Source organism: Prionailurus bengalensis, chromosome B2 (genome assembly GCF_016509475.1).
Source record: "Prionailurus bengalensis isolate Pbe53 chromosome B2, Fcat_Pben_1.1_paternal_pri, whole genome shotgun sequence".
NCBI lineage: Eukaryota > Metazoa > Chordata > Mammalia > Carnivora > Felidae > Prionailurus > Prionailurus bengalensis.
This window is the reverse complement of record NC_057349.1, coordinates 67,374,208-67,388,788: the sequence shown is the minus strand read 5'-3', so window position 1 is coordinate 67,388,788 and position 14,581 is coordinate 67,374,208. Positions and strand designations below refer to the sequence as shown.

Genomic DNA, 14,581 nt, shown 5'->3' with positions numbered 1-14,581 from the left:
TATTTCTGATTTATCATCTTTGCTGAAGAGTTTTTAGATTAAAAAAATAAAAAGATTACCAGTAATTATTCTTCTCCCGCTCAGGCGGGAGTGTGAAAGAACTCAGTCATAAGCTATAGCTCTTCAGTTGGAACTCTCTTTCCTCAATTTTGCAGATTAATGTCTAGTGGTACTTTGCATTGTCCATAGTCCCATGGTGGGCATTTCTTTTTCCTGGATGCTGACATCAATAGGCATTGTGAACCTTTTTGGCTGTATCTTCAACCTACACCTGGGGCCTTTGGCTTTGGAATTCCTGGCTTCTGCCTTGGATTGCACAAAGTTAAAAAATGTTCATTCAATGCAGTTTTGAGACATAATTGTCACTTGCAGGGAACTGGCAAAAAGACATAGTGAGCTAACAGAACTGGTCTCTCAGTACTTTGGGGCACTTCTCAGTGTTTTATCAGATCAAGTTTAAGCTAATTAACTACTGCTTTATTCTTTCCCCACGTTTCTGTTTCTGGCACTTAACTGAAAGAATTTCAGATTTTATAAGTATTTTTCTTTTGTCTTAGAGGGCTCTAGAATGCTACAACTTTATTAAACCTACTAAATAAATAAAATAAAAAAATTAAAAATGTATTCTTATATGATAAAATAATACTATATAGGGTAAATTGTATTATAGGGTAAAATAATAATGGGTTTCTTTAGACTGTTGAAAGAAATTCAGTAAAAAACCTTGTCCTAAAAGATATTAAATTTTTCTTAATAGACTTTTTTTTTTTTTTTTGAGAGAAAGTATGAGCAGGGAAGGGGCAGAAGGAGAGGGAGAGAGAATCCCAAAAAGGCTCCACGCTAAGCATGGAGCCCAACACAGGGCCAGATCCTATGACTGTGAGATCATGACCTGAGCCGAAATCAAGAGTTGGAGGCTCGATGGACTGAGCCACTCAGGTGCCCTAGACTTTACTTTTTAAAGCAGTCTTAGCAAAATTGAACTGAAAGTACATAGAGTTCTCACATACAACCTGCCCCTCTCACACATAGCCTCCCTCAGTATCAACACTGAACACCAGAGTGGTGCATTTGTTATCATGGGTTTACACTGACACATAATTTTCATCCATAGTCCACAGTTTATGTGAGGTTCATTCTTGGTGCTGTATATTCTACATGTTTTTATATACTAAAATTTTAATTTTTTTAACCCTCCAGGTCTGAAAATTCAAATCAAAGATAATTTATTCCTTCCCTTCCCTTACTCTGTATGATTCTAGTGGCCTAATTTAAAATAAAAAGACACCTAATTTGCACCAAATCTTTGACAATTATATACAAAACCTCCAGACCCACTGATGGGTATTCTTAAATTCTAGACATTGTTGCTTTTCATTTTATTTCCTCCTCATCTATTGTTTGAAACCACTTCAGAAGTTCCACAAGGAAAGAGCATATATTTGCATAATGGATCTAAGCAGGTGGAGTAATTCCAGACCAGAAATTAAGGGACAATTAGACTAGTGCTTCTCAAACTTTATTGTGCATGTGAATCCTCAGGGTACCTTGTCATTGCTAATCTGATTCAGGAGGTCTTGGGTAGGGCCCAGATTCTGCATTTCTAACAAGCTCCCAGGAATTGCTGCTGCTGCTGAAGACTACTTTGGGTAGGGGGTGTTGGGCTACACTTCTCAGCTTTGTAACTTCATTTGAGTAAAAGAATTCATGAGAATTGGGGTTTCTCTGTTTTTTCCCCCCAGTATGCAAAGGGGCCAAGGCAGATATTGTATTCTTGACTGATGCCTCCTGGAGTATCGGGGATGATAATTTTAACAAAGTTGTAAAATTCATCTTCAATACTGTGGGAGCCTTTGATGAAATCAGTCCTGCTGGAATTCAGGTGGGTGCTGTTTCATAGTGGCTATTCATTTGTAAGGTCTTGCTATTTCCTTTGAATTTCTCTTTTTAATTAGAAAGACTTTTCTGTATAAACTATGTTTTGACTTTTGTTATTTACTATTTTCCTTTACACATGTATTTTTGGGAAGGAGTTGGATATAAATGACAAATAGAAAAATAAATCCTTCCGTAGATATTCTCTTGGCTAGATGATACTGCTTTTGGAGAATTTAGGGCATTCTGACTCTGACTTCCTGCTTAAGACTTCTGACAATGATACATTTCCATAAAAGGTCATCTAATGTTCTGGAAATTAAATGCATTGTGATTGTCAATCCCTATTAAGATAGAGGACACAGTGATGAGCAGTGACTGGCGTGGGTGTGTGGCGTTTCATACTTCATCACTGTGGCATCTTTGATTATAAAAATAAGAGATTTTGACATAAGCCACACGTAAGTTCATAAACAAATCATGTATTCTTTTATGGAATATACTAAATTTAAAATCCCCAAATAATCCTGTGAACATTTTTCCAACCCAAGAAGAGTAAAAAATTCAAGCTAGTTATAGTCTTAAATTAATGTTTTAGCAATTAAGCCATTTTTTTCATCCATTCAGACACTGAGATTTCTAATAAAAAGCAAAAAATAACTACTGTATCATCTACTTTATATACGTGATTATCAGTCCTTAACATGACTCTGGAAAGTAAGGATAGTTATCTCCATTTTACTGATATGGAAATGAAAGCTCAGAGAGGTGCAGAACTTCCCCTATGTCACACAGCTACTAAGAGGCAGAGCTAGGATTTGAGCCCATTGAATTCTGACTACAAAGCCTGTACTCTGTCTAGTAAATTACACTAAGTTTGTGGTGAGTGCTGATTATTAGCACACTTACAACATTTTAATCTTACGATGAAGAATGAATGCAATTAGTGAGAAGAAGCAGTTGGCTAAGGACCAAATTGCTTAGCCAACATTTGAGTTCAAGATGGTGTGTTCTCATTTCTAATCCTGGGACCTCACTCTTCCCTAGCCTTGCCCATCTCTTCCTACATCCTAGAGAAAAGATGTGAATACTATATGAATACAGCATATTTACAATGTTAATATCAATTATTGGTGGTTTCATTGAAGATTAGAAATTAGTAAATTTAATGAGACAATAGTAGTCAGTGTTATAGTATTAGCTATAAAGAGCTTATAATAGTCTGTCAAATCTAAGATATTTATTTTCCCCATTCAACAACAGGAGGAGCCACTGGAAAATTGAACTATAGAAAGAGGTGTCTTAACCTCACCACCAACTACATTCCCTTTCAGGTCTCATTTGTGCAGTACAGTGACGAGGTCAAGTCTGAGTTCAAGTTGAACACGTACAATGACAAGGCCCAAGCCCTTGGGGCCCTCCAGAATATTAGGTACAGAGGAGGAAACACAAGAACAGGTACAGTTAATCAACTGTGAACGTAGACCTTCACTCTCCAAAGCATTTGGAGTGGTAGAACTGAGTGTACTACCACATTCTGATATTCATATTCTTCTCAGTTGAGTGTGTCTATTGGCATTTGGATAGTTTTCACTGAGGTGACAGTACAATGTTCCCTGCAACACTCTATAGGCAAAGCTCTCACATTTATCAAGGAGAAGGTCTTGACCTGGGAGAGCGGCATGAGGAAGAATGTCCCCAAGGTGCTGGTTGTGGTCACAGATGGTCGGTCACAGGATGAGGTCAAGAAGGCAGCTTTGGTCATCCAGCAGTCGGGTAAGCACGGGCATGAATTTGATGTCTAGTGAGCGCACTCATTATCTTAACAGTTTTACATGTTCAGGAATGATTGCGAAAGATGAAACTGCTGATTTTACTTTATTTTTCCTGTTTTACTCTGGAGTCCATACCCTTGAAATGTTAGTTTATATTTAATTTGTGGATGGTTTAGTAAGTGCTGAGAAATGACATGGTGTGTATATATATGTATGTGTGTAAGATGTGACTTGGGGTATGTAAAAGAGCAAACCTAATTTCCCCATCATGGCTAGAAGGCTACAGAATGCAGTAATGGGATGGTCCCAGAGCAGACTTCCTACCATAGCAGAAGTGAATTTTGATGCTGGTTCCCTGTGCCAGGAGAAACATAGGGAAGCCTTTAGCTTTAGCACATCCTTGCAGATACAGTCCCAATGCAGATTGCTGAAAGGAGGAGGAGGAAGATATCTTTGAAGTGGACCTTGACAATCAAATATCCTGAGAGCCTCCTGGCAACACGGATTTGGATTCATTATTTAGGATTACTAGAGATGAAATTAGGTCTCACCAGCACTTGCGTTAACACCCTCCACACCCCCAAATCCCAACTCCCAGGTAGAGTCCAAGGTTAACATATTTTAGAGAGAATTCTATTTTGTGCATGATTGTAGTAAATTTAGAAAGTACTTTGTGGGGCGCCTGGGTGGCGCAGTCGGTTAAGCGTCCGACTTCAGCCAGGTCACGATCTCGCGGTCCGTGAGTTCGAGCCCCGCGTCAGGCTCTGGGCTGATGGCTCAGAGCCTGGAGCCTGTTTCCGATTCTGTGTCTCCCTTTCTCTGTGCCCCTCCCCCATTCATGCTCTGTCTCTCTCTGTCTCAAAACTAAATAAAACGTTGAAAAAAATTTTTAAAAAAAGAAAGTACTTTGTTATATGGAATTTTTCATCGGCACATACATAATTCTTTGGCTAAAACCATGAGAGTCATGATTAGTGCTAAGTCATACTGTCTTCTTTCAATACAGATTGTTCTTTGTACTGACTTTTCTTTTTAAATAAGTTATTGCCTTTATTTTTTTAAGTTTATTTATTTGAGAGAGAGCAAGCGAGTGTGGGGGAGGAGCAGAGAGAGAGGGAGAGACAGAATCCCAAGCAGGTTCCACACTGTCAGTGCAGAGCCTGACATGGGACTCAAACCCACAACTGTGAGATTATGACCTGAGCCTAAATAAAGAGTCGAACGCTTAACTGACTGAGCCACCCACTCATTGCATGAGTGCAATGTCATGCACTTTGAACAGATATCTACATATTTTGGGCTTTTGGTTGATTTAAGTTTGGGGTGATGCATCCTTGCTCAAGTTATCTTATTTATATCTCATTAGAGAACTAATTTCTTATATAGTCTACTTTTTTCTACTTTCAGACTAAGCTTTTGGAGTGAAGTCTTTGTTTATTTGTGTTAGCCTAAATAAATGAAAGTTTATTTCCGCTGGGAATTATAGATTCCATTTCAAGAGTGGCCAAAGTGCTGCCTTTGAGCCTGAGTTGTTGAGAAAATCAGTTTCAAGAACTCAAAGTTTAAAATGAGCCCATTCTTGGTTTCTGAATTACATAAGCTTAAAGTGTTAATGGTGCCTAAGAGAGCTGTCGAATGGATGGGTCTGTTAGGACTATGGATCTCTGGAAGGAAATGTGCACCACATCAAGTCTTTCTGCTGTTAAGATGTGTGCCTTTTAATTGTTAGGATTTTATTTTAGGAAACCCAAATAATTGAGTTTTCTAAGCCAGAAAACAGGAAGACCTGGAAAAGTCCAAGAGAGTTTATGTCCATTAAAAGGACTTACTGCATATACTGAGAAAAATGCAGTGTCATTTCTGAAAAGGTTTTATTTTGAACTGCTGAATAAAGTATGGAAAAGGGGACATGTAATTCATTCTATAAACACTGCTCTGCAGGGTTCAGTGTCTTTGTAGTCGGTGTGGCTGACGTTGACTACAATGAGCTCGCTAACATTGCCAGCAAACCGAGTGAACGGCACGTGTTCATTGTGGATGACTTTGAATCTTTTGAGAAGATTGAGGACAACCTTATCACGTTTGTCTGTGAGACTGCCACTTCAAGTAAGTCATGGTCCAGATGGATCCACAATCTCACCTGTTTTGGAAGAAAACGACTTAGTAGACAATGGCCTGTCCTTTATGGGATCAGGTCCGTGAGTAAATAGATTCGGGGAAATCACTTGGGAACCTGATGAATCATTGTTCCTATTGAGATCATGCTAAATGTGTGTTTGTCAGAGGTCCGCTTTTAGCCTTGAGGATGTAATATTCCTTGTATGGAAATGAAGTGTTTTAACATATCCTTTTCCCACCGTCCCAATGCTGTGACGTTTGAGTAAATTAATCTTCAGCTTAGAAATGCATTTATAGAAACATTTCTGTGAGATGAAGGTTTTCCCTATTAGTAATCAATTGGTATTTGTTCTGTCAACATCCGTGCTTCAAGGGAGCAAGGAAAACACTGAGTTTTGCGTGTGCACTCCGTAGAAATTCACTTGGTCCTCTTTTGGTTTTTTGGGTGTAGATTTTTCTTGTTTTTGCCAAGACTTCAATGAACTTGGAGCTTTTCAAATACAGCGAAGGACCAAAGATCAATTATTTAAGTCAATTTATCCTCTTTCCTACCTGTAAGCACCGATTCTTGGGGTGTAATGGAGACACTTATGTGGCTAGTATTAGACCCCTGGTCCTAGGGAGGGCTACGCTTCACAGGTGTTATATCTTGCCTTCTCACACATTACTAAAAACTCAGAGATGTGCTTAGAGGTGGCAGCAGTGAACAATAATCTGGGGTTTACTCTCAGAACTCATGCCAAAGCTCAGAATGGAATTGCGCAGGGGAGGGAGGTAGTGGGTCTGGAGGTACCATTGCCTCCCTTGCGGTTCTGGGGTCCTGAAAGCCACCCTCTAGGATCCCTGGCTCTGGGGGCCCAGGGTGACACTGGGACTGGAGGATTTTCAGAAAACATTGATTATACCAGTTAGCACTATAATTTCTTCTACACAAAGGAAGTCTACAAGAAATCACTTATAAAGGGTTAGATGGATGTTATTTTTGTAAATGAACGAACACTCCCATGACTTGGTATATGTACATAGCTGCTTCGTGTGCGTGTGTAATGTTTGTGTATCATGTGGCTGAATCGAACTCAGAGAACATTGTATGTTGCAGGTTGTCCTCTCATTTATTTGGACGGCTACACCTCACCCGGTAAGCATTTATACCCTTGGACTAACTTATTTCCAGATTTAAGCAACAAAATAATTACAAGGACCTAATTTTGATCTTTTCTTTTCTGGTGTAAAGGTTTTAAGATGCTTGAAGCATACAACCTGACAGAAAAGAATTTTGCTTCCGTACCAGGAGTCTCTTTGGAGTCTGGGTCTTTCCCCAGCTACTCAGCATACAGACTTCAGAAGAATGCGTTTGTGAATCAGCCTACAGCGTAAGTGTGACGAGGAGTTTCTTTCTCTTATCATGGGCCTGACACTTTTTTGCAGCTCTTAGAATTTTTGCTGACGTCTTAAAATCTAGAAACTTTAGAATTGTCAGAAGTCTCCTCATGGATGACTTAGCTTAGTTTCCTTAAATACAGTCGGTTTAAGTGTCTTCCCCATCGGGTCACACAGGAGACTAAGACTCCAGCCTTACTATTCTCAGACCCAAGAATCTCATCCTGGTTCTGAAATATTATGGATAATGGACCTTTTAGGATTTAAGGCTAGGATTGTAGATTTAAGGCTTCTTCTAAGGGAGGCTGTTTAAGCAGGAAGGCAACTAATTATTTTGAACATTTCTTCCTGTGGTGCAGAGGGACTGAATGGAATAAATGCCGAATGAGAGCCGGCATTCTTTTTAATGTTTCAGATCTCCAGAAGATGAAGTATTGTGGCACTTTTGCTTGTCCAAGATCAGACAGGCAGCGGTTAGTTTTTATTGGCCAATGCTCTGGCAATCTGTTGGGTAGCTCTAGCTGTTGTTATTTTACTTCATGAAAGTTTGCACCTGGGAATCATAACTAAAATATGTATTTTTTATTCATTAGAATTAAAACACTTTAATATGTGTTTGGCAGCTTATGGGAAGAGAAGAGCAAGAAGAAATAAAGCCTTTAGAAACTTAGGACAGGGTCAGAAAATGATGTCTGAAATTTGAAATGCTCTGGGAAAGCTGATGGAAAATTCAGAATAAAACCAAAGCTAATTTCTTTTAAGAAAGCACAGATCACATTGTTGTAGTTTGACCACACTGTAAGTTCCTAACTCTTTTATGGTTAACCATGATGGTTCACAGTTTTAGGTTTGTCAGTGAATCTTAATACCCGGTGTTTAACTTCAGTCACCACAAGGTATGATTCCTACATTTAATTTGTGACAGCCTACTGTGTTCTCAAGAGTCAGAACTGTGGCTGAAAGACAGAAGCATGAATGCAATTACACTTTTTTCATAAGCACTCATTAACTAATGGAGAAACATGCACCGGGTGAGAGATGCATTAATATGGAGAAGATATTATTTTTAACATGGAATATTATGGAGATAGCAGGTTTTGCACATATGAAAGGCATCATGTCAGCATGCTGAGAACATACGTTTTAAGAAGCAGGGCGGCATTGTGTTCCAGAAGTACCAGTGGTGTGGTACTAGGACATGAAACCTTCAGAGACATCCTGTGCCCTCCGTCAAAATTTGTGGAGGAACAGCTTCTTTTCTGTCCAAGAGTTGATAATTAAAGCCTTTTCGCTACCTTCAGGAAGAAAGTATTATTAAATGGTCTCACACAGAAAACCATCAATCCTGCTTCAGAGATTCCCCCGGAACAATGACTGACTCAACTCTGGAAGAGCACATGGGACCACATTTTTTGTCTAATGGCTTTAGAGCCAAGAAACATTTCCTTTTAATTGAATCACATCCTTTATCATCACTAAACGTTTGCACATGTACATGGGCTTAACGTTTATTACTGGTTTTATTTTGGGAACATGTGAGCTTCTGGAGATTATGTGATTTATTTGATTTCAAGGGAGGAATTTGGAAGTGTAAAAACTATTAGAGATAGGCAAGGAGAAATTAAAACCTTAAGCTGTATTACTCATGATCTCATTCCCCTGACATTGGAAATTAAGCATATTTAGTAAGATTCATTTTCTTAAAATTACATCCATAGATACAGTGTCTATCACTCTAAAATCATTATGTAATTTTATAATCATATTTGTGCCTAGAAACAATTAACAGTAGGATATTAACAGTTATTAACGGTAGGATAAAAGACCATTGGGCAATTTCCCAGACTTTTGCAAATTTAGCCAATTGTAAATAATCTATTCACTACTTACATAATAGATCTTTAGTGTTTGCTCTTTTGATGTGTTTCCTAAATTTTTCCTTTTCTAATATGTCGCCAGATTATTATGACTAGCTTCTAATACTGCTGGTAATGAGTTTATTGTACAAAGATTTAAAATATTCTCTATTTCTGGTGAGAAATCTTTGTTAATTAACTAATCAGTTATGTTTTATCCAACAGAGATCTACACCCAAATGGACTTCCTTCTTCGTATACAATTATATTATTGTTCAGACTTCTCCCAGAAACTCCCAGTGACCCTTTTGCAATTTGGCAAATCACAGATAGAGACTATAAACCACAAGTTGGCGTAATTGCAGATCGTAAGGATTTTTATCTTATTTTAAGGCACATGCATACTACTTTTGATTGTGAATTCTCTTTCCTTTTCTTTAAAAACCTACTGAATATATATAATTACTTGATACATGATTTTATGTTTAAAAATACAACGTATTGATAAATATTCTAATTTTATTTAATCTCAACTGAAATTATTGAATATTTTAGAAATCTCTCCAACAAGAATCATTAATATTTTCCACATAAAGTATACCATGCATGTGATTTAATAACAATTATGTGTTGGTTACAGCTTCTAGCAAGACATTATCATTCTTTAACAAGGATACAAGAGGTGAAGTGCAAACTGTTACATTTGACACAGATGAAGTGAAGACATTATTTTATGGCAGTTTTCACAAGGTAAAAACATAAAATATCTGATTATTTATAGAAAAAGGATATGATTTTAAAATTCAAACTAATTTATTATTTATTAAAAGGTCATGTTAAATTGGTAGAAACATAGCTATGTCTTTTAAAACCAAAATCTTCTTTTAAAGAATTTGATTAATTTGAGAATATTTAAAATAAAACAGTAAGGGGCGCCTGGGTGTTTCAGTCAGTTAAGCGCCCGACTTTGGCTCAGGTCATGATCTCATCGGGCTCTGTGCTGACAGCTCAGAGCCTGGAGACTGCTTCAGATGCTGTGTTTCCCTCTCTGCCCCGCCCCTGCTCACACTCTGTCTCTCTGTCTCTCAAAAATGAATAAATATTTAAAAATTTTTAAATAAAACAGTAATTCTACTAACAAGGAGATAATTATTACTAATATGCTGATATGTTTTCAATGCTAATATCTTCAAAATTTGAATCATGTAGTAGGTATAGTTTTGTATGCCTATTTTTTCTACCTACCATTTTATTGTGAACCTTTATGTCATTTCATTTCAAAAGCTTAATTTTTGTGGATAGTATTTTAATTGATAAAAATAATTCTTTCATAGAGCACAGTAAGCTGCTTCTGCTTGTTTACCAAAGAGTTACAAGCATGCTAGTCCGAAAGTTATGATTATTGCCATCTAGGTTAGAGTGGGCTTTTTAATGGTATTCCGTCATTCATTGGATTTAGTTAACAGGAGGAATAGCACTTGTACAACAGTAAGGCACTCAGAAAATTAGTCCCCGTGCATAGGAGACAAATATTTCCAGTTCAGTCTGATTCTCAAGTAAAAATTGAACTTTCCTGTACTTGAGTAGTTTAGCTAGATTTTTTGAAAATTCTCTTCCTGAGAGTCTTGGTTTCTTTCCAGAATGTTTTTTCTTATTGATGAATCATTCTTGCAAAGGATAGCAAGGGACTCTCCTCATGAAGCTCAAAGTCACTTCAATGTACACATTGGTGAGAAGCAAAACAACAATGAAGGAAAAACGAAGATCTCTGAGTATAATGGCATATCTACTGCCATGATGAAGTACAGTAAAATAAATGCCTCACTGGGAAAGAAAATTCTAGCTTGACAAATATTATTAGCTTCAACTGCTCCTTATCTGATAATAGATGTTGAATTTGGCCAAGTTCTTATGAACTTTTTTGGCTCATTAATACACCTATTAAACTCACATTTCAGTAGTTGCTAAACAGAACTATTTTATTTTTCCTTCCATACCACTGAAGATATTAGAAATTTATGAACCAACTGATAACCACTTAAATACTATTATGTTTAAATTTCCAACCCTCATCAAATACTTCATTCTACTTTAAAAAAAAGCAGTATTTTGTGCAGAGGTCTATAATGACAGTCATTAATTACAAATCAAGATAATTTTTTCTGACATTTCTTTCTTTGCTTGCTTTTATGGAGAGGCATTTGTGTTCTTAGTTTTTATGTAATGCCTCTTCTTTTTCCTTCTGACAAGCTCTCTTGTCTCCTCAAATCTCTACCTTTTTTTCTCATCAGACTTTTCTTTTTTAGTTTCTTCTCTATGTTTTCACTATGCTCTTTTTCCTCCTGTACTCCTCCACCCCATTCTTATCAATTCAAGTACTAAGTTCAGTCACTATTGTCTGTTTACATTCTTTACTCATTCAAAGATTCGAACACTTTTCTCTCATTTTCCATTTAATTTGGGAATTCAAGTTCTTCAGTCTTTAGGATGTGAATGAGTGGTACTCTGATAGTAGGAAATTAATGAAAATGACATGCAGGGGACTCTTGGGAGAAAAGGAGCATAGGGTAAAAGAGCTTAAGTAAGGAATGGTGGACAGCTATTGCTTTTTAAGGATTCTCTTGACACGTTTTGTGTCTCTGTTCCAAGTGAGAAGTTTGTCATAAGAAAAAAAGTGGAATAGATGAAAAATAAAAGATTTAGGGAACAGTAGAACTTGGGAAGGGAGATGAGTTGATAAGAGTGTTCCTATTTCTTCCTACTTTACTGTGACCAAAAAGGATTCACAGCTGGGAAATAGTCCCTAAATACTTGGGACAGTGGTCTACAGATGAAGAACCCACTCTGAAATGTTATTATGCCTGTATTTAAAATGTGATGAAAAGCACTGAAGAGATTGTAGGAAAATATGTTTTTAGCATGAGTTTCTTAATGGCTGGTATTGACTGGCAATTGGAATAATTTTGTTACAAATTAAAAGTTTTGATTTTGAAATAATTTGGGGGGTACTATGGTTTTTTCAAAATATTTTGTGAATTTTTGCCTCTGAGATTGTTCATAGAAGAGCCAAAAATAAGTTTTAGTTCTTATTAGATAATAAATATCTTGGGAATGCTTATATGGTCTTCTTCTTGAATTCAGTATTAGATGATTGTTCCGGGGACATTTAAAGTTAATTTTTAGTAAGCTATGTATCACTTTTATATAAAAGCAATCAATATGCAGCTCACACTTAGAACTTAACAGATGCACTAAATTAATGTTTTGGTGGTGATTCTATGTGGGAAAAATATTCACTATTTAAAAACATTGCCAGAGATTGTCCTTATGCTTACTGACTCAAAGAACTTAAGGGTATTTCTTTTCCTTTTAACTTGGAGCCAACTTTTCAAAGTAATTATCGAGTGCTTACTTGAGTATTTGTGCTGTGATAAGTGGAAACTATGAGTATAACTATAAACTCAAAGATTACCTGCAGTCATTCTTTACACTGTTGAAATACAAATGTTTTATTAATTATCTGCACTAATAGATTTAAATTCTGAGTGTCCTGAATATCAGATAAGAAGTAAATCAACATAAGATTCTTTCCTTAAAAGGAAATTGAATCTTCTATCTATCAATTTCCAGAACCGAATCTCTGTAGAAGACGTGGGCTAATTCTTTACTATGTTAAATGTCTATATGGTATGCAAATTCTTTTTGGCTGAGAGTAGGGAATAACAAGTTAAAAATTGAGTTTAGCAAAATCAATGGAAGACATTTGAGGATCCTGTTTACTGAGTATAACAATACATTAATAATTTATTAACTTGTATTTGAATAGTTCTTTATAGTTAATGGGATCATCTCATCTACTACATTATCTCTGGTCATCTCAGAAAGAGTACATATGGGAAAATAGGCAATTATGCATGTATATGTGGATGAAGGCTCATTTAATTTGATGTTTTTAATAAATGACATTGACATTGTAATCTGACTGTTGGGATTTTAGTCCAAGACTTGATTTGGGATAACAATAATATAAAGAACATATTTGTCAACCTGTGATCTGAAATATGCAGAAATCACCCAAGTTTTTTGGGGTAGAAACTTTATAATGGAAACAAATGATCTTTTTAGGTTCATATTGTAGTGACCTCAAAAAGTGTTAAGATTTACATCGACTGCTATGAAATTATAGAAAAAGACATCAAGGAAGCTGGAAATATCACAACTGATGGTTATGAAATTCTTGGAAAACTTCTTAAAGGGGAGAGGAAATCAGCTACAGTAAGTCACACATTTTTATTTTTCTAGGTACTTTTCATTAAGATTGAAATAACATTTAAAAAATAATCAATGGGTTGTTTTTGTTTTTGTTTTTGTTTTCTCAGTGGGTTTTAAATTGTCAAATTCCTTGGTCAGATTGAAACATCGAAAAAGTTACATTGAGGAAATATACTGCTGACAGAACATAATAATGTGGTTTACTGCTAGAAACAAAATAAGATGTCAAGACACCAGAGAACATCATGTAGTCATCTTGAAACAGTACCAAATTGGAGAGTAGAACACAAATAGTTGCCAGGATAATCAGTGAAATCTAAAATAACTCATTTTTTGTTCTTCAAAGATAGCAATTGTTAATACAAATTTCTGCAATCAAGACATTAAGCATTTGTAGCTTGATAACACAGACACAAACAGCGACTGTCATAGAGCCTGTGCTCTCTCTGAGAAGAGTCATCATCTGTCTGTCTCAGAAGGAAGATCAGTGTAGGAGGGCGGCCAGCTGACTGCATTACTCACAATTTGCACTGGCTCAAGTTTGAGGCGGGAGCATGCCAACCATATTTATAATGCTGTCTATTAGTAAAAATTTAAATCTAGAGTTTTCACTGTATCAGGCTAATTAAGTTTATATTAAATGTCAATCAATAATAATATTGATCCATAAGCAAGGTTAGGGGCACCTGGGTGGCTCAGTTGGTTAAGTGTCCAACTCTTGATTTTGGCTCAGGTCATGATCTCAGGGTCATGGGATCAAGCCCTGAGTCAGGCTCTGTGCTGAGCGTGGAACCTGCTTAAGATTCTCTCTCCCTCTCTCTGCCCCTCTCTGGTCTAAAAAAATAAATAAAAGCAAGGTTAACATTTTTGGCTTTTTAAAAGAATTTACTTACAAATATTAAATTTATTAATTTAGCTTTCTTCCACACACAGGATTTTGTTCTCTTAGATTCACAAGTGAAATTTTTATTCTGAAATGTAGAAACCATTAGTGCAAACTTAATATATTGTGATAAACATCTGGACTTTTAATTTAATTAAATTTAAACATTTTTTAGGATTAATAGAATACTTAATATGCCTAATCTTATAAATCAATAACGATGGTAATAATGATAACTAAGATTTATCAAGCACTTAGCATGTACCTTTTTATTTTTTTTAATTAAAATATAGGTGACACATAATGTTATATTACTTTCAGATGTACAACAGTGATTCAACAAGTTTATACATAGACTTTTTATTGAATATTGTCTTTTTCTTTAAATAGAACAATTATAACAGGTTTATAAAAGGATGGCT

The 14,581-nt window shown here is 36.1% G+C and overlaps 1 protein-coding gene across 9 annotated transcripts in view; it reads left to right on the top strand.

Moving 5' to 3' along the window:
* Positions 1-14,581, top strand: part of COL12A1 (collagen type XII alpha 1 chain) — a 116,751-nt gene that overhangs the window by 80,871 nt on the left and 21,299 nt on the right. For all 9 annotated transcript variants that reach the window (XM_043591837.1, XM_043591839.1, XM_043591832.1 and 6 more), the window contains 9 exons: positions 1,743-1,882; positions 3,210-3,333; positions 3,508-3,651; positions 5,592-5,756; positions 6,868-6,906; positions 7,003-7,141; positions 9,230-9,372; positions 9,645-9,754; positions 13,130-13,279. In XM_043591837.1, coding sequence (XP_043447772.1) covers positions 1,743-1,882; positions 3,210-3,333; positions 3,508-3,651; positions 5,592-5,756; positions 6,868-6,906; positions 7,003-7,141; positions 9,230-9,372; positions 9,645-9,754; positions 13,130-13,279 — 1,154 coding nt within the window. The remainder of the gene's footprint in view (positions 1-1,742; positions 1,883-3,209; positions 3,334-3,507; positions 3,652-5,591; positions 5,757-6,867; positions 6,907-7,002; positions 7,142-9,229; positions 9,373-9,644; positions 9,755-13,129; positions 13,280-14,581) is intronic.